This window comes from Coregonus lavaretus (assembly GCF_964263955.1).
Source record: "Coregonus lavaretus genome assembly, chromosome: 21".
NCBI lineage: Eukaryota > Metazoa > Chordata > Actinopteri > Salmoniformes > Salmonidae > Coregonus > Coregonus lavaretus.
In genome coordinates, this window is record NC_140008.1 from 17291050 (window position 1) to 17314336 (window position 23287).

The 23287-nt window shown below is 42.1% G+C and overlaps 2 protein-coding genes across 5 annotated transcripts; one reads left to right on the forward strand and one right to left on the reverse strand.

The window, feature by feature from the left end:
- Window positions 1–1446: 1446 nt before the first annotated feature.
- On the forward strand, window positions 1447–14895 carry LOC311149303 (cytokine receptor-like factor 1). Of its 3 annotated transcripts, XR_014615015.1 has the most exons (9): window positions 1447–1812; window positions 3485–3763; window positions 4601–4730; window positions 5066–5235; window positions 9516–9673; window positions 10001–10169; window positions 11247–11428; window positions 12817–13310; window positions 14465–14895. XR_014615015.1 is itself a non-coding variant. In XM_084186437.1 (8 exons), exons 1-8 carry the CDS (start codon window positions 1755–1757, stop codon window positions 12889–12891), a joined length of 1221 nt encoding a protein of 406 aa, XP_084042563.1. In that variant the 5' UTR covers window positions 1447–1754; the 3' UTR covers window positions 12892–14894. The 3 variants fall into 3 exon arrangements, 2 of the variants coding, with proteins under 2 accessions (XP_084042563.1, XP_084042562.1); XM_084186437.1 differs by having other exon boundaries at window positions 12817–14894; XM_084186436.1 differs by lacking the exons at window positions 12817–13310; window positions 14465–14895 and having other exon boundaries at window positions 11247–11592.
- LOC311149304 (required for excision 1-B domain-containing protein-like) lies at window positions 12386–23286 on the reverse strand. 2 transcript variants are annotated; one of them, XM_084186438.1, is made up of 5 exons: window positions 22965–23286; window positions 22587–22669; window positions 22275–22479; window positions 15909–15997; window positions 12386–15283 (listed from the first exon to the last, which is right to left on the reverse strand). In XM_084186438.1, the coding sequence occupies exons 1-5, from the start codon at window positions 22989–22991 to the stop codon at window positions 15211–15213; spliced, it is 477 nt and encodes a 158-aa protein (XP_084042564.1). In that variant the 5' UTR covers window positions 22992–23286; the 3' UTR covers window positions 12386–15210. The 2 variants fall into 2 exon arrangements, with proteins under 2 accessions (XP_084042564.1, XP_084042565.1); XM_084186439.1 differs by having other exon boundaries at window positions 23153–23266.
- Between the last annotated feature and the right edge of the window lies 1 nt (window position 23287).

Below are 23287 nucleotides of genomic sequence, written 5' to 3' on the forward strand. Positions count from 1 at the left end.
TGGGAAAAGAAAATAAACAGTAGCCTATTTTCACTTAGATATAGTCTATCTGTTATTTAACGAGTCTGTAAGGTAATGGTTATTTACATTTTAGTCATTTAGCAGACGCTCTTATCCAGAGCGACTTACAGTTAGTGAGTGCATACCTTTTTCATACTGGCCCCCCGTGGGAATCGAACCCACAACCCTGGCGTTGCAAGCGTCATGCTCTACCAACTGAGCTACAGGAGGCCCATAATGCGTAACAAGGCCTCTGTAAATAAGAGAAGGCTATTCAATTATTGCAATAATGATCCTACATTTTTTTATTTATTCTTTAGTGATTTAGCAGACGCTCTTATCCAGAGCGACTTACAATTAGTGAGTGCATACATTTTTCATACTGGCCCCCAGTGGGAAACGAACCCACAACCCTTGCATTGCAAGCGTCATGCTCTACCAACTGAGCTACAGGAGGGCTAATGACATGGAATATAGGCCTAACAATTTTTCATGTAGGCAAAACATCACAATTCAACTGGTAAGTAATTAAGGCAGGAGGGGGTGGGGTATCTGGCCAATATAAGATGGCTAAGGGATGTTCTTATGCATGACTCAACATGGAGTGCATGGATACAGACCTTAGCCGTTGGAATATTGGCCATATACCACAAACCCCCGAGGTGCCTAATTGCTATTATGAACTGGTTACCAACGTAATTAGAACAGTACAATTCTTTTTTTTGTCATACCCGTGTTATATGGTCTGATATACCACTGCATTCAGGGCTCAAACCACCCGGTTTATAAATACAATTATTGACTAATTTAGATACAGAGAGCCCACCTGATGGCACAGTGCAGTTTATGAGGCATGCCCTAACCTACTATTGACCCACAGTCTTTTAGCCTAAATTAGTATTGTATAATACTATAATATAGGACTACTAATATGGTCTAACTATGTAGGCCTAACAACTTTTATACGTCTGAATCACACAGTAAAGTTATCAACTTAATCCAATAAACCCCTTACAATTGAATGTGCATTTTGTCAGTGAACAGTTAACAAAAACACTTCTGCACCACAGCTTAACTCTTTGCTTTTGTATAAAACATCAAAATAGCATCTTTTTCTATTAAATGTTTCTAATGAGTGCTCGATAGGCTGGATCTTGTACATAAGAATGTGTCATGTGGCCTGTATTAATGAATCTTCTATTTTGAGTATAGGGACTTTAGATAACTTTAACCTGTCCCTACGCTGTGTTAATGAATAAAGTCAGTCACTTGCCTAGACTATAACCATGAAGTAGACCCAACTATAGAATTAGAGATGGAATGTTATAGAATATACCTTTTTTTTTTTTTTTATTATTCTTTGGAATGGATATAAGGTAGACAAAATGAAGAGCAATAATGATTTGAGACCGTGTGGGAAGACAAGGGAGGGGCTTATAAAGTATCAACTTCAATGTTTTAGCTATTGAGGCGTGCACCGAAGCAAACCCTCACTAAACCTTAGGTTACTTTCATACTGTTTATAAGCTCATCCGTACTTTTAGCCTACACGCGGATTTCCGACGTTCGATCTAAACGTAGTTCCTTCGTTGGAATTAGACTGTTGATTCAACGTTGTTGGAGAGCTGGGTTTCAATTCCTACATTTTCTCCCGCAAGATTGTGTTTGAACCTTTACTGTACCGAATCCACAAGTCTTGGAGCCCGAACGTGAGAGGGGAAGGACAAGAAAAAGCCAAAAAGGCTATCTGAAACATGCTCTCCTTGTTGTGTCTCATGATGTTTGTTCCACGTGTGTTCTCCTCATCGACACGTAAGTAGCCTACAAAACTCAGAAGTGTGATATTGTGAGAAGCCGACTACCAAATTTGCCATAAACCCGTTTCGACTGATTTGAAGGGGAGGGGCGCTCTCCCTCTATTAGTCAACAAAAAAAGTGACATCTTATGTACATGTTACAGTTCTCAACAATGTGTTAGATACCTTGTGTAAAGGTACGAAATACAAAACTCACTGATTCACAGGTGTCCAGACTGTCCACATGTGTACTTGCCAAGTTATTATAAAATACTTAACCTGTATTATAAACTGGGTGGTTTGAGCCCTGAATGCTGATTGGCTGAAAGCTGTGGTATATCAGACTGTATACCATGGGCATGACCCAAAAATATTTTTGCTGTTCCAATTACATTGGTAACCATTTTATAATACCAATAAGGCACCTCGGGGGTTTGTGGTATATGGCCATTATACCATGGCTAACGGCAGTATCCAGGCACTCTGTGTTGCGTCGTGCGTAAGAACAGCCCTTAGCCCATGGTATATTGGTCATTTACCACACCAACTCGGGCCTGATTGCTTAAATAAAGCACACATAATACAATAATGAATGAACAGATTATGAGTGATATTTGAAGATGTCAGATTTTTTTATGTCCAAAATATGGGCATTATGTTTGGTGGATTTGAACATGAATTGTAACTAAATTGGTAATAACTACTTATTTATAATGCAACAAGTCTGCAAAAAAAAGTCTGTATAGGAGATTATGGCATTGTACATATTTGTACATGAGTAATTGTAAACTATTCTCCATATACATTTCACTTATTGAAACCAATATTCTGTGAGAATCTTCCAAAACAAAGTGAATGCCTGTTGGATCATTACTATTCTATGGTAAAAACATCCCATGACAACCTTAATCATGTGCCTTACAGCTAAATTGGATTTCTTTGTAATTCATTGTTGGACTTCAAGCACTGAAATAATAGAGAACTAGGCCACAGAGGTGATTAGGTTTTCAAGTGAAAAATTCTCAAATTCATCTGAAATTCCTAATTTGCAATATGATGCAATGTTACTGTGAAACATACAATTAATTTACCCTATTTGTGTATACGTAAAGTGTAAATATCAGTGGACACACTGGGTTCGGCATGTCTCACACCAAGTCCTCTTTAGTCAGGTCAGACTCATAGCGCGTAGCATATTGCCACATATGTTAGATAGCTTGTCTACCGCCCACCAACAGCACACTTAATAAACCTCCTCACATTAACCCTTGAATCTCCCCCAAAGGAGCCAAGTGGTAACACATTCAAACAGTAACGCTTCTCGGGGCATTTCTCATGAAGCATCCATCATAAGACGAGTCAGAAGAGTAAAGGAATAGTGGGGATGGAAAAGCATTCAAGAATTTGACCAACAACCTTGTCTGACCTCTCCAAGTGATCTCCCAACAGTTTCGGCACAGGACCCATAAATCCACTTCATCACTCTCAGGTTCCCCTGAGTGTTTGCAATCAAAAAGAGAGCAAAGGTTGCTTATGATTCATTATCTATTCACTCTGAACGGGCATAATATCAAGAACAAACATTTTCAAGCAAATCAAATCAAAGTTTATTGCCATACGTGTTAAGCCACGTCACCTCCAGGAGTGAAGCCCATATAAAGTAGTGTGTTTCTGTGTCTCTCCCCCAGCGCCGGCTGTAATCTTCCCTCAGGACCCGGCGTTGCGGATGGGCACCAGCCTGACTGCCACGTGCACAGTGAGCCCCGAGCGGGGGCTGCATGCCAACACTATGTACTGGACCATGAACGGGAAGAGACTCCCTAGTAGCACGTACGACCTGCTGAGCCCCAACGGCCTCAGTGTCACTCTGCACCACCTCAATGGCTCCCAGCAGCAGTCTGGGGACAACCTGGTGTGTCACAGCGGTGACGGACATGTCCTGGCTGGCTCCTGTCTCTACGTGGGCAGTAAGTGTCAGACTGGCCCTGGAGGCCTCAACCACTTCTTCTGGGGACAGGTTTACTAGATTATGGTCCTTCTTGGTACATTAAACTGTGCACAAAAGGACAGCGCTGTGGTGTAACAAGGAGATATATAAATGAATACTGTCAGAGTCATCAATACTGTCAGAGTAAGAAGCTCAGGGCAGTGCATTTACAAATAGATTGTTTAAAAGCCTTTTTGATGATAAGCTGTGTGTTTGCTATGATTTTAAAGCCTGCTATATTACTCCACCCTAATCTCTAGTGTCTCCCAGCAGTGGCTTAAGCACAGGGGATAATGCATTATACATTACATGTATGGACAGAGGCAATGTTTCACTCATGCAGAAATCTTTGCAAACAAATTAAAGAGCACATGTGAAAATAATAGTTATTCTATTAATATCATAACGTACAGAGCCTACTCTGTCTGTCTTTGAATCATATACCCAGAGCCTCAGTTTAGTTGCTCAGTGGGTTGTAATCAGCATCACTACTTTACTTTTGTCTCTCTCTACATCTGTGTTTGATAGTATATCGTGGAGAGGAAATGAGAGAGGAGCTGAATCCTCTAGCCTGTCGTCTGAGGTTAAGCAATGTGCCAGTGTGTCATTATGGGATTGAGTGACCATTATTACCCGTTGTGAAATAGGAACTACTATACTGATGTATTTGTTTGTGGTACATAAGCACTTTTTTTAATGCATCATTTTAATGTCCGTTGTGATACTAAGGTGTTTATAACAACTTTGTATAATACACATAACACAACCACTCTTGTAGCCATTAAGATAACCATGTCTTTTCACTGTTAATGTACAGTGCCCCCGGAGAAGCCGGTCAACCTAACCTGCTGGTCCCGAAACACAAAGGACCTGAGCTGCAAGTGGACCCCCGGGGGTCGGGGCGAAACCTTCATCAAAACCAAATACACCCTCAAGTACAAATTGAGGTGAGAGCCACAGATGTCCAGCATCTCCCAGGTGATCACCCAACCCACCATAATTTCTGCCTAGAAACAATAATCGATGCATCACCTGGAACACAATTACTTTATTTTACTCACTAAAGGCCTATGTAATTCTGATGATGCATTGCAAAGACTGTAACCGTTGCTTTTTTGTACTGCAGACATTCATTTGACTCGTAATGCTGTTTGCACTGTTAACATTTCATGGTCCAGTGCACACTGAAAATGTTACGCTTTACTGGTTGTTGGCAGTGCATTATATTGAGAATTTCGTTACAGATATGAGTGACTTTATGTTGCTTGTGTGTTCTGTGCAGGTGGTACGGGCGAGAGAGGGAATGTGAGGACTACAGCACGGGGCAACACTACACGTGTTACATCCCCCGGGACTTGGCCCTCTTTACTCCCTACGAGATCTGGGTGGAGGCGTCCAATCAGCTGGGGACTGCCACCTCTGATGTCATCACTCTGGATATCCTGGATGTGGGTAAGTGGAGTGAGCCTTTGATCCAGTCTCCCTCCTGCTCCATGCCCCAGACCTGCCAGGGTGGTGACAAGATGGCGTGCTAAATGCTTCCTCATCAGTCCATCATGATCTCATCTTTTACTTTTCTCTCCTCGCCTCACTTCACTCACTAACTCGCTGCCGGATCTCCTGCATATGGCTAACACACTTTCATGTGAGAAAGGAATTTTATGTATTCCCAATCAATCCCTATAACAATATAATGGATTCTGGCTGTGATTATAAAAGATAAACTGAACTGTAGTAAAAGTTCACTGAACACCAGACGTTTGGCAAAAGTGATACACTTCCAATACACAATGATGATGGGTAGATAAGATTGAGGACATGAAACAAAATATCAACATTTAGCTTGGCCTTGTACATTATTGGTCTTGTGGTCCTCTGTAGCTCAGCTGGTAGAGCACGGCGCTTGTAACGCCAAGGTAGTGGGTTCGATCCCCGGGACCACCCATACACAAAAATGTATGCACGCATGACTGTAAGTCGCTTTGGATAAAAGCGTCTGCTAAATGGCATATTATTATTATTATTATTATGTTGCAATATGCCAGTTTACCACACTAGTTTATGATAAAACGATAATCATCAGTCATATGTTGTATGACCCTCCCTACCTTCAGGCAATGCTCAAATCCTACACCCCAACCCGAGCACTCTGTTCTGCCACCTCTGGTCTCTTGGCCCTACCACCCCTAGCAGCAGAGTCCCTGTCCATCTTCCGAAAGCACCTGAAACCCTACCTCTTCAAAGAGTATCTTCAATAACCCCCCCAAATAAAAAAAATTAAAAAATACTCGCACTTCACTCCCTCCTCTTTCTAGCTCTGACTTTGCAAATGTAAGTCGCTCTGGATAAGAGTGTCTGCTAAATGACTAAAATGTAAATGTAAATATTGTATAGCCTAAGGATTGAGGCATGTCCCTGTGGTTAAAAGGGAAAGGAAAACAGTAGGCCATTGACCTTTGTGTTGCTCTGCTATGTCCCTCCCTACTATACCGGACACACCTAGAGACTACAGGTAGGTTGGTCGGAAGGGAGAGGAGACTGGGAGGAAGGAGGGAGGATGCCTAACACATGACGCATCACTAACCTCATATTTCTTCACCATCTCCACAGCGGAAATAATAAGCTGTGGAATTTCTCTGTGGAATCTTCCTTGATCTTCTGCTCCCCCGGGGGGCAAACTTGATGAAACCAATAAAGTGCATCAGCACACACACAAGTCAAACAGGAAATTAATGGAGCTATAGACTTCTCAAGCAGACAATCACAAATGGGCTTCTGACATTTTTATATGATTATCTCTCTCTCTCCTCTTTCTCTGTCTCTCTCAGACCTTTTTTCCCCTCTATCAGCGGCATTAAAGTACTTGACTTCTTTGAGAGCCTAACTGCAGTGGGAAAACATGTTTTTTTTTATGCTGGAGCGTGTGCCTAAATCATCAGACTGGGGAGAGAAAGCAGAAGCAGACACTGACCTGATTACCCTGCGTCCATAACTACACTCATTATCAGGACTGGGAGAGGAGAGAGCGAGAGAAGGAAATAGAGCATTAGACAGGGAGAGAGAATGAGACCGGGAGTGAGAGCGAGAGGATCAAATGTGGAGGATACTGTGAAATAAAGTGAGGAGAGAAGCAAAGTGTTCTTTCAGAGTAGATGAGATAGACAGCGTTGGTGCTGGACAACAGCATAGCCCAGGCCGACACTGAACATTCATGACCATATTTTATTCAAGCATGGTGGCTGTGATATCTAGATATAGCTGTAGTGTCTATACAGTGTGGTACAATATTTACCAAGACTGTAGATGCTGGCCCATCTCAGTCCTCTACTTGTTCAGTGCAGAAATATATAACATAATATTGTACTGCAAAACCTTAAACAACAATGATGACATTTTCTATATTTTTGCGCTCATGAAGCAGTACTAAGGGTATACTCTATGTACTGAATTTTGCACTGGTGGAAAAAGTACCCAACTGTCATACTTGAGTAAAAGTAAAGATACCTTAATAGAAAATTACTCATGTAAAAGTGAAAGTCACCCAGTAAAATACTACTTGATTAAAAGTCTAAACGTTTTTTTAAAATATATATATATACACTTAAGTATCAAAAGTAAATGTAATTGCTAAAATATACTTACTGTAAGTATCAAAAGTAAAAGTATAAATAATTTCACATTCAATATATTAAGCAAACCAGACGGCACCATTTTCTTGTTTTTTTAATTTACGGATAGCCAGGGGCACACTCCAACACTCAGAGATAATTTACAAACAAAGCATTTGTGTTTAGTGAGTCCACCAGATCAGAGGCAGTAGGGATGACCAGGGATGTTCTCTTGAGAAGTGCGTGAATTGGACCATTTTCCTGTCACGCTAAACATTCGAAATGTAACGAGTACTTTTAAGTGTCAGTTAAAATGTATGGAGTAAAAAGTACATAATTTTTTTTAGGAATGTAGTGAAGTAAAAGTAAATGTCAAATATATAAATACTAAAGTAAATAACAGATACCCCAAAAAACTACTTAAGTAGTACTTTTGTATTGAGTTTTGTGTTCCGTCGTCTTAGCACATATACAGTGGGGGAAAAAAGTATTTAGTCAGCCACCAATTGTGCAAGTTCTCCCACTTAAAAAGATGAGAGAGGCCTGTAATTTTCATCATAGGTACACGTCAACTATGACAGACAAAATGAGAAAAAAATATCCAGAAAATCACATTGTAGGATTTTTTATGAATTTATTTGCAAATTATGGTGGAAAATAAGTATTTGGTCAATAACAAAAGTTTCTCAATACTTTGTTATATACCCTTTGTTGGCAATGACACAGGTCAAACGTTTTCTGTAAGTCTTCACAAGGTTTTCACACACTGTTGCTGGTATTTTGGCCCATTCCTCCATGCAGATCTCCTCTAGAGCAGTGATGTTTTGGGGCTGTTGCTGGGCAACACGGACTTTCAACTCCCTCCAAAGATTTTCTATGGGGTTGAGATCTGGAGACTGGCTAGGCCACTCCAGGACCTTGAAATGCTTCTTACGAAGCCACTCCTTCGTTGCCCGGGCGGTGTGTTTGGGATCATTGTCATGCTGAAAGACCCAGCCACGTTTCATCTTCAATGCCCTTGCTGATGGAAGGAGGTTTTCACTCAAAATCTCACGATACACGGCCCCATTCATTCTTTCCTTTACACGGATCAGTCGTCCTGGTCCCTTTGCAGAAAAACAGCCCAAAAGCATGATGTTTCCACCCCCATGCTTCACAGTAGGTATGGTGTTCTTTGGATGCAACTCAGCATTCTTTGTCCTCCAAACACGACAAGTTGAGTTTTTACCAAAAAGTTATATTTTGGTTTCATCTGACCATATGACATTCTCCCAATCCTCTTCTGGATCATCCAAATGCACTCTAGCAAACTTCAGACGGGCCTGGACATGTACTGGCTTAAGCAGGGGGACACGTCTTGCACTGCAGGATTTGAGTCCCTGGCGGCGTAGTGTGTTACTGATGGTAGGCTTTGTTACTTTGGTCCCAGCTCTCTGCAGGTCATTTACTAGGTCCCCCCGTGTGGTTCTGGGATTTTTGCTCACCGTTCGTGTGATCATTTTGACCCCACGGGGTGAGATCTTGCGTGGAGCCCCAGATCGAGGGAGATTATCAGTGGTCTTGTATGTCTTCCATTTCCTAATAATTGCTCCCACAGTTGATTTCTTCAATCCAAGCTGCTTACCTATTGCAGATTCAGTCTTCCCAGCCTGGTGCAGGTCTACAATTTTGTTTCTGGTGTCCTTTGACAGCTCTTTGGTCTTGGCCATAGTGGAGTTTGGAGTGTGACTGTTTGAGGTTGTGGACAGGTATCTTTTATACTGATAAGTTCAAAGAGGTGCCATTAATACAGGTAACGAGTGGAGGACAGAGGAGCCTCTTAAAGAAGAAGTTACAGGTCTGTGAGAGCCAGAAATCTTGCTTGTTTGTAGGTGACCAAATACTTATTTTCCACCATCATTTGCAAATAAATTCATTAAAAATCCTACAATGTGATTTCCTACAATGTGAATGCAATTTGTCTGTCATAGTTGACGTGTACCTATGATGAAAATTTCAGGCCTCTCTCATCTTTTTAAGTGGGAGAACTTGCACAATTGGTGGCTGACTAAATACTTTTTTTCCCCACTGTAACTCATTACACAGCTTTGTGACCAACCGGTGTCTACATCCCTGTTGTTTCAGTGACTACAGACCCTCCAGACAACGTCCATGTGAGTCGTGTGGGGGAGCTTGAGGACCAGCTGACAGTGCATTGGGGCAGCCCCCCGGCACTCAAAGACTTCCTCTTCCAGGCCAAATACCAGATACGCTACCGACTGGAGGACAGCACTGAATGGAAGGTAGAGTAGTACTCCAGTTTTGTTTCAACATTCAGCCACATTTTTCTCTCTCCCATTCTCTCTTTCTGAGGTACAGTGCCACATCTATGGCATCTTATATCTGTGTAAATATTTGAGATGCATGAGTGTCAGGTACTCTCTAGGGATTCCAGAGCTGTATTTGGGCTGTCAAGCCAAGCTTGTGCATGCTTGTTTGTGGTTTCTGTTTTTACTGAAAGATAAAAATGTAATGTGTGAAAATCTGATTTCATTTTTTTGTCTGAACTGTGTGTGGTTAATAGCTTCACTATGAGAGTATTTTTATATATTTTCTTTGATGTCTCTCAGGTGGTGGACGATGTAGGTAACCAGACATCGTGCCGGCTAGCGGGGCTAAGGGCTGGGACAGTGTACTTTGTCCAGGTGAGGTGTAACCCAGTGGGGATCTACGGCTCCAGGAAGGCTGGGATCTGGAGTGACTGGAGCCACCCTTCAGCTGCCTCCACACCCCAAAGTGGTGAGTAAAGATTTACATAGCACTTGAAGGGGAAGGATAGGTCTTATAAGGTGTTATAACACTGCATTAGGATTTATTTACAACAGACATAAGCTTGCGGGGGCATTTATGACATTCGTGAGCACTTGTTGATCTTCAATAGTGCACATTGAAGATTTTATGGGAAATATCATACATTTTAATACTTCCCAAAGTTCCATTTTAGTATTATTATGGCTCATGATGAGCCATGGGACATTCAATTGTCCTCTAATAATCAACCTTTCATTGCCAGTTAAACCAAAGAAACAATAACCTCATCCCATATTAGTCTTCAACATCCTGGGAAAATTAGATCCAAACCGTATGTGAAAGCCAAACATCAAATTACATTATATAAATTTTTCATCCGAGGATTAAAAGAACTCAAGCTGAGATGGCAAAGAGCTGAGGGAGACATCAGATAGATATACTTTTTTTTCTCTTTCGTTAGCCAACTTGAAATGCAGTCTGTCAGTTGCACACAGGGCATTAACACTGAGTGGAAACAGATTTGGGGAATACAACTGCAGATAATGGGTTACAAAGGTTATGTGGTATTTACTTGCAAGGGGGAGGAAGTTGGTATCAAGCTCTGTTTGCCATGGAATATTGGTTGTGGCCGACTTTATAATGGGAGTGCACCAAATCTATTATTTTCTATTGTAGTCATATCGAATCTATTGTAATCAAATTGACTATTCTCAATCCTCAAGAGAATGACCTTGCACAATAGCCAGAGCCCAGAGGTCATGCGGAGTTCCTAGCCCCGTGTGAGCCACTGACCGCTCTTGTCTCCAGCTGGTTTAGTTGTAGGAGAACATTAGGTTCCATTCAATTAAACCTGCATTGCGGTTACGCGGTAGCTCTTTTCCCCCAAATAAAATCACATAATGGCTACGGGTACTGCAGGAAGTGTGTGGACGGGGAGTAGTTCGTACACAAAGACACTGCGTAAACACGGCTGTGGCATGTTCAACTGAATTGCAGCCAGTGTTCTTCTGAGCAATCCTCGCTGACTAACCTTGTCCTTGACCACACTGTCTTCTCCCTGGCCAGAGCGGCTGCAGAGTGGGTCATGTGAGCCCAAATCAGGCGAACAGAACTCCACCCTGCGACGGGAGCTCAAGCAGTTCTTTGGCTGGGTTCGCAAACACTCCTATGGCTGCAGCGGCATGTCAATCAAACTCTACGACCAGTGGCGGGTGTGGCTGCAGAAATCGCATAGAACGCGCAACCAGGTAGGTAAGAATAATATCCCATTTATTTATGTTACAACTCAGCATAGGCTTCAGTTATGTACTATGACCATGTACTACTAGGCTACTGTAGCTCCTTATCACAACACCACCCTCTGTTGTCAATGTGTTGAACTCCACATACACCCTGATTTTCTGACCCCCTTTGTCCTGAATTGTACTTTTGTGATGTGTTCAGCATTGTGGAAGCACACAGAACCATCATTGCCCTAGAACTTGTTAAGACTTTCTGAAGTCTCAGTCTGTTTTATGTTCAGGTATGTGTGTGGTTTCCATTTTATTGTCACAGAGTACAGCTTAATGTTGATATCCACTCAGTTTTATGAGTCATGCAATGTCATTTTATTATTTTAATGGCATAGACTCATGATTCTTCAGTCGATTACCACAACAAAGAGAAATGAGCATGTTAATATAATTAACAACCACTTTAATATGTTGCTTTTGTGTTGTCTCTCTGTGACGCGAGGAGATTGTTTCACAACATAACTCACCCCACTGAGCTCACCGCTGAGCTACATCCTCTGTTCGCCCCCTGAACCTAATCGCTGGTTGTTATGCTACTGAGGACAAGGGAACTGCCCGACACGTTTAGTTCACCTGATTAGTGTGGCGTACCCTGAATAATGTTTGTGTTTAACTGCTCTGACAGCCTTGTATTGATTAACCTCAGAGAAAAAAAGTGCAGTTCAACTGGCTGTTACCTATAAAGCTCAGACACCCATACATACCCCACAAGACATGCCACCAGGGGTCTCTTCACAGTCCCGAATCCAAAGCAAATTCACGGCAACGCTCAGTATTATACAGCGCCATGATCGCACGGAACTCCCATCTCCAATTACTCAAGTAAACACCAAGATTACCTTAAACAAAACAGATTAAACAACATCTCATGGCACAATAGTGACTGTGAAATGACACACACACAAACAGGCACATTATTCTTTAGTTGTATTGTTTGTATATCATTGTATTTTACATTTGTGTGACTGTCTATCAGTGTAGCAGTGTTTTGTTACTTGTCATGTTTTATGTTTTTTTGTGGACCCCAGAATAGCTCCTACTTCGGCAAAAGCTAATGGGGATCCGAATAAACCAAAAAACAATACGCAATTAATGTCAGTATGATAAGGAATATGAATTACCGTTCAATTTAAATTACCCCAATATTAAACATTTGTTTTCCCTTTCAGATTCTATAAGGCGATAAATCATAACACATCCTAAACATCATTGAAATATTTAAACAACAACATTCACAACAGGAACTGAGAAACTGTCTCAGAAGGCCACTTTGAGGCCTCTCGGTGAAAGTGATCCAACACTGGATATTCCAGCATTTGGTCACACACAACTCTTCTTTGTAGGAATCCATGTGGAACAGAAAAAGAACTGATGCGAGACGCCAGCGTGTTACACTGCTGTCTGCAGCCCAGGATTAAAATAGAGTGGAATCCCATCTCTAAGAACTCCTCTCCATCCCCTCCTCTCCACACAAACACACTCATCTCCTGGGAGTGCCAAAGTGGAGAGCCTTTTCTGAGCACATTTCAGACCAAGGCCCTCTGATCGCTGAGTGGGAGCATGGAAAAGTTTCTTAATGTAGCATTAGTATGTGTTCAACTCAGATGGCCATAAATCATCTTACAGACTACCGTCAGATCAGACACGTAGTGGCCACCATCACAGGCTTTTACCACAGACACAAGGGCATTATGCAATCCTGCTGGAATGTCATATACAGTATAAAGAACTTCACTAATTCAGCTCCTGTTCTGGAAACTCAATCACAGAACATTTGTCAGAATTCAAGAAGATTAAGGTATTTTCATAATGTATTTCCATTCTAACCACTTTAATAGCCACATAGTTGTTTAAGCTACACTATATATACACAAAAGTATGTGGACACCCCTTCAAATTAGTGGATTTGGCTATTTCAGCCACACCCGTTGCTGACAGGTGTATAAAATCGAGCACACAGCCATGTAATCTCCATAGACACACATTGGCAGTAGAATGGCCTTAATGAAGAGCTCAGTGACTTTCAACGTGGTACCTTCATAGGATGCCACCTTTCCAACAAGTCAGTTTGTCAAATTTCTGCCCTGCTAGAGCTGCCCCGGTCAACTGTAAGTGCTGTTATTGTGAAGTGGAAACGTCTAGGAGCAACAACGGCTCAGGCGCGAAGTGGTAAGCCACACAAGCTCACAGAACGGGACCGCCGAGTGTTAAAGCGCGTAGCACGTAGAAATAGTCTGTCCTCGGTTGCAACACTCACTACCGAGTTCCAAACTGCGTCAGTACAAGAACTGTTTGTCGAGAGCTTCATTAAATAAGTTTCCTTGGCCTAGCAACCGCACACAAGCCTGATATCACCATGCGCAATGCCAAGCGTCGGCTGGAGTGATGTATCACACGTCATCATCTGGCAGTCCGATGGACGAATCTGGGTTTGGCGGATGCCAGGAGAACGCTACCTGCCCCAATGCAGACTGCCAACTGTAAAGTTAGGTGGAGGAGGAATAATGGTCTGGGGCTGTTTTTCATCGTTCGGGCTAGGCCCCTTAGTTCCAGTGAAGGGAAATCTTAACACTACAGCATACAATGACATTCTTTTTGATTCTGTGTGTCCAACTTTGTGGCAACAGTTTGGGGAAGGCCCTTTCCTGTTTCAGCATGACAATGCCCCCGTGCACAAAGCGAGGTCCATACAGAAATGGGTTGTCGAGATCGGTGTGGAAGAACTTGACTGGCCTGCACAAAGCCCTGACCTCAACCCCATCGAACACCTTTGGGATTAATAGGAACGCCGACAGCAAGCCAGGCCTAATAGCCCTACATCAGTGCCTGACCTCTATAATGCTTGTGGCTGAATGGAATGAAGTCCCCACAACAATGTTCCAACATCTATTGGAAAGCCTTCCCAGAAGAGTGGAGGCTGTTTAGCAGCAAAGGGGAGGACCAGCTCCATATTAATGCACATGATTTTGGAATGAGATGTTTGACGAGCAGGTGTCCACATACTTTTAGTCATGTAGTGTATATATTAATGGAATTTAATTGCATAGGTCTTTTAATGACAAAAACGTGGTTGGTATGCTAGCAAATGCTAATACACCATTTTATGGATTGGCTTTGTATACAGTCATAGCAATTGAACTTTGTTGGTTATATGGAAGTGTTTTCTTGTTCTTTGGGTTTGTACTACTCTGGATTCCTTCTATTGAAATAAGTGGCATAATGTTTAACTGTAAATACTGTGTCTGAGTGACTGTGCAGATGAGGACATTTTTATAATGCTTATATTTTTGTATCTGAATATTTAAGAAATCCTAATTAATAATTTCCCTCATTAAGTTATGTTCAGTTATCAATAATGATTATAAAAATGTCAAATATTTTGGCCGTTCTTGTCTATAAAACAATAAAGGAATAACACTTGCCTTGGAATGTTTTTTTTAAATTAAAATAGAGCAAATTATCAGATTATTGAAGTAGTTGTTAAGGCAATATTAGTTTTTTCAACAACAAAAATGTACAAGACAACACAGAAGGGGGAAAAAAAGGCAATTTTGCTAAGGCCACACAAGCGCACATGCAGAGACATGCAGGGTACGGAATGACCCTGGGCAGAAACTGCAGCAGTCAGGTGGAGCCAGGGAAGGATCAATAACTTAGGCAAATGAATAAAAAGGAGGAAGTTGCAGTAGAGGAGTCCATCAATCCCTGTCTGGGCGGCAGCCTCCTGGGAGTCCCCATCACACCGATTCCTCTGAGTCGTATTTAAAGTCCTGCAGGATGTCACTCAGGGCCTCCTTATTCTTTATGATGCTGCAGGAGGGGAGACGGATGGAGGCATTAGAGCAGGGCTCTCCAACCCTGTTCCAGGAGAGCTACCGTCCTGTAGGTTCACTCCAACCCTAATCTAGCACACCTGATTCTAATAACTAGCTGGTTGATAAGCTGAACCAGGTTTGGAGCAAAAACCCGAACTGGGGTTGGACGAAAACCTATAGGAGGGTAGCTCTCCAGGAACAGGGTTGGAGACCCCTGCATTAGAGGATGCTGCTGCTCTTTAATGACTTGTTACTTTTATTTTGTATTATTTTATATTGTATTTTAGTGCGATTTTTTTTGGTATTCTTTCTTAAAACTGCATTGTTGGTTAAGGGCTTGTAAGAAAGCATTTCACTGTAAGGTCTACACCTGTTGTATTCGGCACATGTGACAAATACAATTTGATTTTATTGAGTGCATTCCCTGTGAGTAGTCTGTATGCAAACAGCAGTTAGACCTAATAAGAAATGACATCAGTGATTGGACATGGCAGTTGAGCAGCTTAACGAGACATTGAGCCGCTCCTGTAGCTTCAACACTCAGCTGTTTTGGAGTCAGCACATTGAGGGAATGAGTGGGGAGACAAAGCCCTGAAAGGAGGAGTGAAATCTGCTCTTACTCCTGCTTGACCTCCTGGATCTTCTCCTGACAGCCCTCGTCTTCTGGGTGATCCTGAGCCTTCTGCTTTGCCAGCTGCAGCTTAGCCGTCTGTGGACAATGAGACGTGTAAACCATTTATCAGACGTGGAGCAATCAAAATTTAACACCAGCCTGGGCCAAACTAGAGACCAATCCTCAAAACGGGTGTTAGTTTTTGAGATACCCCTACCCATTTTTTTTTCTTTTAGATATCCCTACCCGACATAGAACAAAATACAACCATGTTCTTTCACATTTCTTATGTCTTTAATTTATGAATTGGATGGTTGTGTAAAAATATTTTTCTGACAAAGTGATTAATTTGATAGATATTGTGACACACTCCCTAAACTTAAAAAGTGCAGAATAATGCCTGGCTGGAGGGGGGGAGGCACATACAGTGGGGAGAACAAGTATTTGATACACTGCCGATTTTGCAGGTTTTCCTACTTACAAAGCATGTAGAGGTCTGTAATTTTTATCATAGGTACACTTCAACTGTGAGAGACGGAATCTAAAACAAAAATCCAGAAAATCACATTGTATGATTTTTAAGTAATTAATTTGCATTTTATTGCATGACATAAGTATTTGATACATCAGAAAAGCAGAACTTAATATTTGGTACAGACCTTCTCCAGATCCTTCAGGTTTCAGGGCTGTCGCTGGGCAATAAGGACTTTCAGCTCCCTCCAAAGATTTTCTATTGGGTTCAGGTCTGGAGATTGGCTAGGCCACTCCAGGACCTTGAGATGCCTCTTACGGAGCCACTCCTTAGTTGCCCTGGCTGTGTGTTTCGGGTTGTTGTCATGCTGGAAGACCCAGCCACGACCCATCTTCAATGCTCTTACTGAGGGAAGGAGGTTGTTGGCCAAGATCTCGCGATACATGGCCCCATCCATCCTCCCCTCAATACGGTGCAGTCGTCCTGTCCCCTTTGCAGAAAAGCATCCCCAAAGAATGATGTTCCCACCTCCATGCTTCACGGTTGGGATGGTGTTCTTGGGGTTGTACTCATCCTTCTTCTTCCTCCAAACACAGCGAGTGGAGTTTAGACCAAAAAGCTCTATTTTTGTCTCATCAGACCACATGACCTTCTCCCATTCCTCCTCTGGATCATCCAGATGGTCATTGGCAAACTTCAGACGGGCCTGGACATGCGCTGGCTTGAGCAGGGGGACTTTGCGTGCGCTGCAGGATTTTAATCCATGACGGCGTAGTGTGTTACTAATGGTTTTCTTTGAGACTGTGGTCCCAGCTCTCTTCAGGTCATTGACCAGGTCCTGCCGTGTAGTTATGGGCTGATCCCTCACCTTCCTCATGATCATTGATGCCCCACGAGGTGAGATCTTGCATGGAGCCCCAGACCGAGGGTGATTGACCGTCATCTTGAACTTCTTCCATTTTCTAATAATTGCGCCAACAGTTGTTGCCTTCTCACCAAGCTGCTTGCCTATTGTCCTGTAGCCCATCCCAGCCTTGTGCAGGTCTACAATTTTATCCCTGATGTCCTTACACAGCTCTCTGGTCTTGGCCATTGTGGAGAGGTTGGAGTCTGTTTGATTGAGTGTGTGGACAGGTGTCTTTTATACAGGTAACGAGTTCAAACAGGTGCAGTTAATACAGGTAATGAGTGGAGAACAGGAGGGCTTCTTAAAGAAAAACTAACAGGTCTGTGAGAGCCGGAATTCTTACTGGTTGGTAGGTGATCAAATACTTATGTCATGCAATAAAATGCAAATGAATTACTTAAAAATCATACAATGTGATTTTCTGGATTTTTGTTTTAGATTCCGTCTTTCACAGTTGAAGTGTACCTATGATAAAAATTACAGGCCTCTACATGCTTTGTAAGTAGGAAAACCTGCAAAATCGGCAGTGTATCAAATACTTGTTCTCCCCACTGTAAGCTCATGTAACCCAATATTGCAAGCTCTGATATTGCTAAGATTTGGAATAAGTAGTCTGTTGTCTGTCCTTCATACACAAACCAACAGCATAAGGATATCATAACGCATCTTGGAAATATAGACCTGTAAACACAGAGATACAATAGGCGGAAATATAAACTATGAATATTTATGATGAATGTAAGCTTACCTTTTTGGTAGCTGATTAATAGGACAGCTTTCCAAATCAAATTTGCTCTTATTCAGTGCTGTATGGGATCTGCCTGACAAAAACACAGTTACAAGTGTTATGATGTTGTGGTTATTGTAATCAAAATCGGCTCCAAAAAAGACAAGTGGGCTCAGAAATAGAAAACTGTCTTTTTTTTTTGTGTCAAAATTTCTCTGTGGATTTTAATTGTTCAGCACCGACTCTTACGGTTACGTTAGGGGAACCCCTAGATTTGACTCCAAATCCAATATGACGTCCAAAATCCAATATGGCTGCCACATTACCATTAAATGGTGGTTAAATCACCTGTATATAGAGAGGTTTTAAATGAGACATCTTTCAGATTTGTGTACTGTTCTTATGACCTGACTCAATACTATTTTTGTGTAATTCAACTTCGTTGGGAATCCAATATGCCTGCCATAATTACACTCAAACACCTTTGTCTGGATTTTTTTTTTTTAAGGCTGCAGACTGCTTGGCATGGCAACACCAAATATTCAAATTTACAAGCCTTTGAGGATCAATGAGACAACTGGGAGAATCCAACCCTGGACTCTGACACCCTTTCCCTAGCTCTACAACTTGCCTCTCCAGGATTGGGCTCTTAAGTCACCTCCTTATCATTTAGAAGTGAGCTTTGATTAATGGATAATCCAATACGGCTGCCTGAATCCAACATGACCTTCTGCTGGCTCACTGCAGTCGTGATGCACATTGGGTGTACCGGTGCACTCTGATGCTGTTCAGGTTGAGCTGACTCATGCATTGGTCTGGGAAACTTTGCAGTAATCCCAACATCCGTTTAAGGATATATGCCATCTATGGCAAACAAGAGGCCCCTTAGGATAGTCAAATTTAAACAAAGATGCTGTATGTCATCGTTTACGGTGGCTGGGGATTGACTGTGATATAGTGGCCTTTGTGCACTTTGCTTGACATTTACATTTAAGTCATTTAGCAGACACTCTTATCCAGAGCGACTTACAGTTAGTGAGTGCATACATCTTTTTTTCTTACCATACTGGCCCCCCGTGGGAATCAAACCCACAACCCTGGTGTTGCAAACGCCATGCTCTACCGACTGAGCTACACGGGACCAGCTCCACCGCCTCTGCAATCCCTCTACAGTCCAGGGATCATCTTGAAATGTATATGTGTGTGGAGCTGTGCTACGTCCCTCATAATGCTTCTTAGTCATAGTCTAAGACCTACACTCCAAGTAACCTCTAATTAACCTGAGGTCACCTCACTGGGTCGGTCACTCTCCTCATCTCCTGCTGGGCCTGCCTCAGACCATAATCACAGCCAACTACCCACAGTTAATATCAGCCAAATTATCATCCTAACCGACTTCCAAATGAATATGTAGGACGGACCTGCAAGACTTTTTGCCACATTCAACATAAAAAAACTCTAAAGGCAGGTCTGTTTGTGACAGTCCTTTCACAGACTCTCCTTTACAATCAGACAACTAATCATTCAACTACTGGAGTATCCCCTGCATCATTCAGGGCCCGTTTTCCCAAAAGCATCTTAAGGCTAAGTTCATCATTAGAACCTTTGTAGGCACATCGTAAAATCTCCGAGTTGTTTCCCAAAACCATCGTCAGTCCCCTGTAGCTCAGTTGGTAGAGCATGGCGCTTGCAACGCCTGGGTTGTGGGTTCGTTTCCCACGGGGGGCCAGTATGAAAAATGTATGCACTCACTAACTGTAATTCGCTCTGGATAAGAGCGTCTGCTAAATGACTAAAATGTAAAGTTGCACTGAAAACGCTTGTTATTTACCGACTGACGCAGACCACTCGTAGACCAGCTAAGTGCGTTGTTAATGGATTTTTTGCCGTTCCGCGTCACTTTATACACAGAAGATATCTCTGCTAAACATATAATCAAGCTGTTTATCAGTCTCTCTCTGACCGCCGATAACTTGGGAACGAAGTTGACTACAAATACAAAGTTGCCTATAGAGTACCACAGTATTAGTCATAATACCAATAAAACCTAGCGGTTAAAACAGGGAAATGGTTCCAATCGTTTTTCCACCATTCATTTTTCCCATAGGGGATTTTAGAAACACTTAAAATAAGGGCTGTGTTTCGTGTAGCCTTACCCTGGAGTGACGTTTTGATATCAGTGTAAATCTCTCCTGGACAAGGAGACTTTTATTTAAAAAATCACAAAAGTAGTGCACTGGGCCTTTACTAGTCCTGTATTAGCTGACCGATATTGCCGTCTGTAGTGCGGGCAACATTTTTATCCATGGGACGTTCAATGACCACAATCAGACGTTTCATGATGGTCAAGGGGACGTCGCATGATGGTCCCAAGGGAACGTTCTCTGGGGGACCTTTGTCTAGTTCCCTGTAAGTTTCCAGGATGTCACTGAGGACCTTTTTAGGATGTTCTCAGGACTTCAACTTTACTAGTCATTAGGACGTTGCGTGATGGTCCCAAGGGAACGTCCCTGCAAACAACGAGTCATAAGGACGTCCCCGGAACATCACGAAATGGTCACCTAAAGTGGTTAGTACATTGTGTCATGGTCCCCTGGAGGTTTTGTTTAGTTCCCAAGGAACCTTGGACCCAAAAAATCTAATTCTGATGTCTGAGCCCACTTGTTTTCCTTAGAGCAGATTACAATAGCCACATCAAAAAACATGTGTAACTGTATGTATTCTTGTCAGGCAGGACCATACCGCACTGAATGAGCTCAAATTTCACTAATCAGCTACCAAAAAGTAAAGCTTACATTCATCAGAATTATTAATAGTTGACATTTCCGCCTATTGTATCTTTGTGTTTACAGTTCTATATTTCCAACATGCATTAAGATTGTGTATGTAGGACAGACAAGTGCCTACTTGTATTCTACATTTGAGCAATATCAGCGCTTGCAATATTGGGTTACATGAGCTTATGTGGCCCATCCCCCCTCCAGCCAGGCATTATTCTGCACTGTTTGAGTTTAGGGGGTGTGTCACAATATCTATCAAATTAACCACTTTTACAGTAAAATACAACAATCCATTTCATAAATGGGAGACATTCAAGATGTGGGGTAGGAGCATCTCAAAAATGCGGGGGCCTTGCCACTAGCCTAGATCCAGAAGAAGGAAAGTCGATGCCAGACATCTGACGTGATGAAAATTAAGTGTGGAAAATGGAAGCCATTATTTAAATCTTGTTAAATTCCCGTTTACTGACAGATTCTGAGCTTCACATTACAATTGTGCATTACAAAGCGTGATCATTAAAATATTTCTCTACTATTTGTGTCAATTGTTGCATGATTGCTTCTCTCTATTGATAACAATAATGAATTTACCTTGTCATGTTCAATTGCTGAACAATGAACACTGATGAAGCAGGAAATACAGGATGTGTTACGTTCTCAGGGGAGAAATCTGACCCCTTGTGGCTGACTGATGGAAGTCTGATGATGAACCTTGGAGGTGATGCACTATTACAGAAGCCTCAAAACGGGTCCTGGAGAGCTACTGGGTGTGCAGGTATTTGTTCCAGCCCTTTAGTAACACACTGGATTCTGCTAATCATGTCCCAGAGTGTGAAGATCATGATTTTAATTAGTTGAATCAGGTGTGATATTGATGGTCTAGAATAAAAGCAGGCACATCCAGTAGATCCCCAGAACTGGAGTTGCAGAACTGCACTGTACTGTAAATATATGCATGCTCAACTGAAAACTCTTCTAAGCTATTTAAAACTCAATGCTTGATATCCATATGTAATCCCTAAACGCCAACATCAGTCAACTGAGCACTGTTACAGAGGCTGCACATCGATTCAGTCCAACTAAACCTGGTGTAAAAAATATGCTACACAATTAATTTTTCTCATATTTACACCGATACAATCTTTCAATTTGTGAGGAGTGAGCAAGTGCACACTGGGGGGGGTTAGGGGTTTATAGCCTGGTCCCAGATCCGTTTGTGTGCTTGCCAACTCCATTGCTCATAGTTAAGCCATGTTTGGCATGACAATGAGTGACAAGAAGGTGGCAGGATGGCACAAACAGACTGGCACTCAGGCTATACTAACACACCTGACCGGAAAAACAATATTTAATTTCAGAATTTGTTAAAATGTGGTTATGGGGTTGGTTAAGGTAAGGGTCAGTTCAATTTTGGTTAGTCGTTTTACAGGTCAGGAGTTTCCTTAAAGTCTGTCCCAGGTCAAAGAGGTAGGTAAGAGAGTGTTTACCAGCTCAAGCTTCTGCTTTTCTTTACTCTGCAGCTTGTCAATGTGTTCGGAGAGATCTGGACGGTTGAAGTCTTGGTGCAGCTGCTCCTTGATCTCTAGCACCTCCTTTGAGAGGCCACAGAAAGCCTGCGTTATCTCATGCACCAGCTGCCTGTAGTGGTCGAAGTCATAGTGGGGCCCGGTCCTCAAGTATGCTTCATGGCCTCTGGAGAGAAATAAACATAATATTAGACCACCTTCACCTACTTTAAATGAACAGAAAGGCAGGAAGTGCATCTATGCACCAACTGAAAATAATGCAGGCCTACTTACTCATCGAAAAGCCTGTACGCTTCTACCCTTTCAGCTTGAACGGCGTAAAATCGATGGACCAATGCTTGAAAGTCTGTGGGTACCTAGGAGGATGAAAAGAATGGGAAGACAAAAAAAATTGACCTGTGAGTTGTGAACAACATTAGCAAAAAATTGCTAGCTAGAGTAATAGTTTTTTTATTTGCTAGGTAACAGTAAATTGTCTGATAGTTAACTAGCTAATTTTGAAATATTTTGGGGAGCTGGTGTTACATTGACATGGTTACAACATGTTTTGGAGAACCCGGCAACATCTTTTTAGCTAGCTATATTTACTACCTAGCTAACTAACTTTCTTTATCAATCAAATTAGCTAAAGATATTGTTATAACTAGTTACCTCCACAGCAGCGTGCCTACTTGGCATTATAGCTAGCTTCTTGTCCGGTGTCGCCTATGTTATGTCTCAGTGTGTGTCGCTCAGTTAACCCACACGAGGCAAGCTAATGTTAGCCAGCTAACTAGCTTTCATATACAAACTGCATGTTGTTGCCTCAAATAAATGTATTGCAATAAACATAAATTTACCATGGCAATGGTGTTGAAAATGTCGCTGTACAGTTTGGTTAATAAGCGAGGTGTAAAACAGTAGCACGGATCGTTTTGGCGTTGTTCATCATGATTCAACTATTGTGAAGTACCTATGCTTCCTGTTTACGTGCA

What these genes read in the sequence shown, in the direction of transcription:
- LOC311149303 (XM_084186436.1), top strand. Translation starts at nt 1,755, where the DNA reads ATGCTCTCCTTGTTGTGTCTCATGATGTTTGTTCCACGTGTGTTCTCC. An exon ending in ACCCTCAAGTACAAATTGAG is followed by an intron (nt 4,731 to 5,065) that starts GTGAGAGCCACA and finishes TGTTCTGTGCAG; the next exon opens with GTGGTACGGGCGAGAGAGGG. An exon ending in TGCCTCCACACCCCAAAGTG is followed by an intron (nt 10,170 to 11,246) that starts GTGAGTAAAGAT and finishes CTCCCTGGCCAG; the next exon opens with AGCGGCTGCAGAGTGGGTCA.
- LOC311149304 (XM_084186438.1), bottom strand. Translation starts at nt 22,991, where the DNA reads ATGCCAAGTAGGCACGCTGCTGTGGAG. An exon ending in GCGTACAGGCTTTTCGATGA is followed by an intron (nt 22,480 to 22,586) that starts GTAAGTAGGCCT and finishes ATTTCTCTCCAG; the next exon opens with AGGCCATGAAGCATACTTGA. An exon ending in ATCCAGGAGGTCAAGCAGGA is followed by an intron (nt 15,284 to 15,908) that starts GTAAGAGCAGAT and finishes CCCCTCCTGCAG; the next exon opens with CATCATAAAGAATAAGGAGG.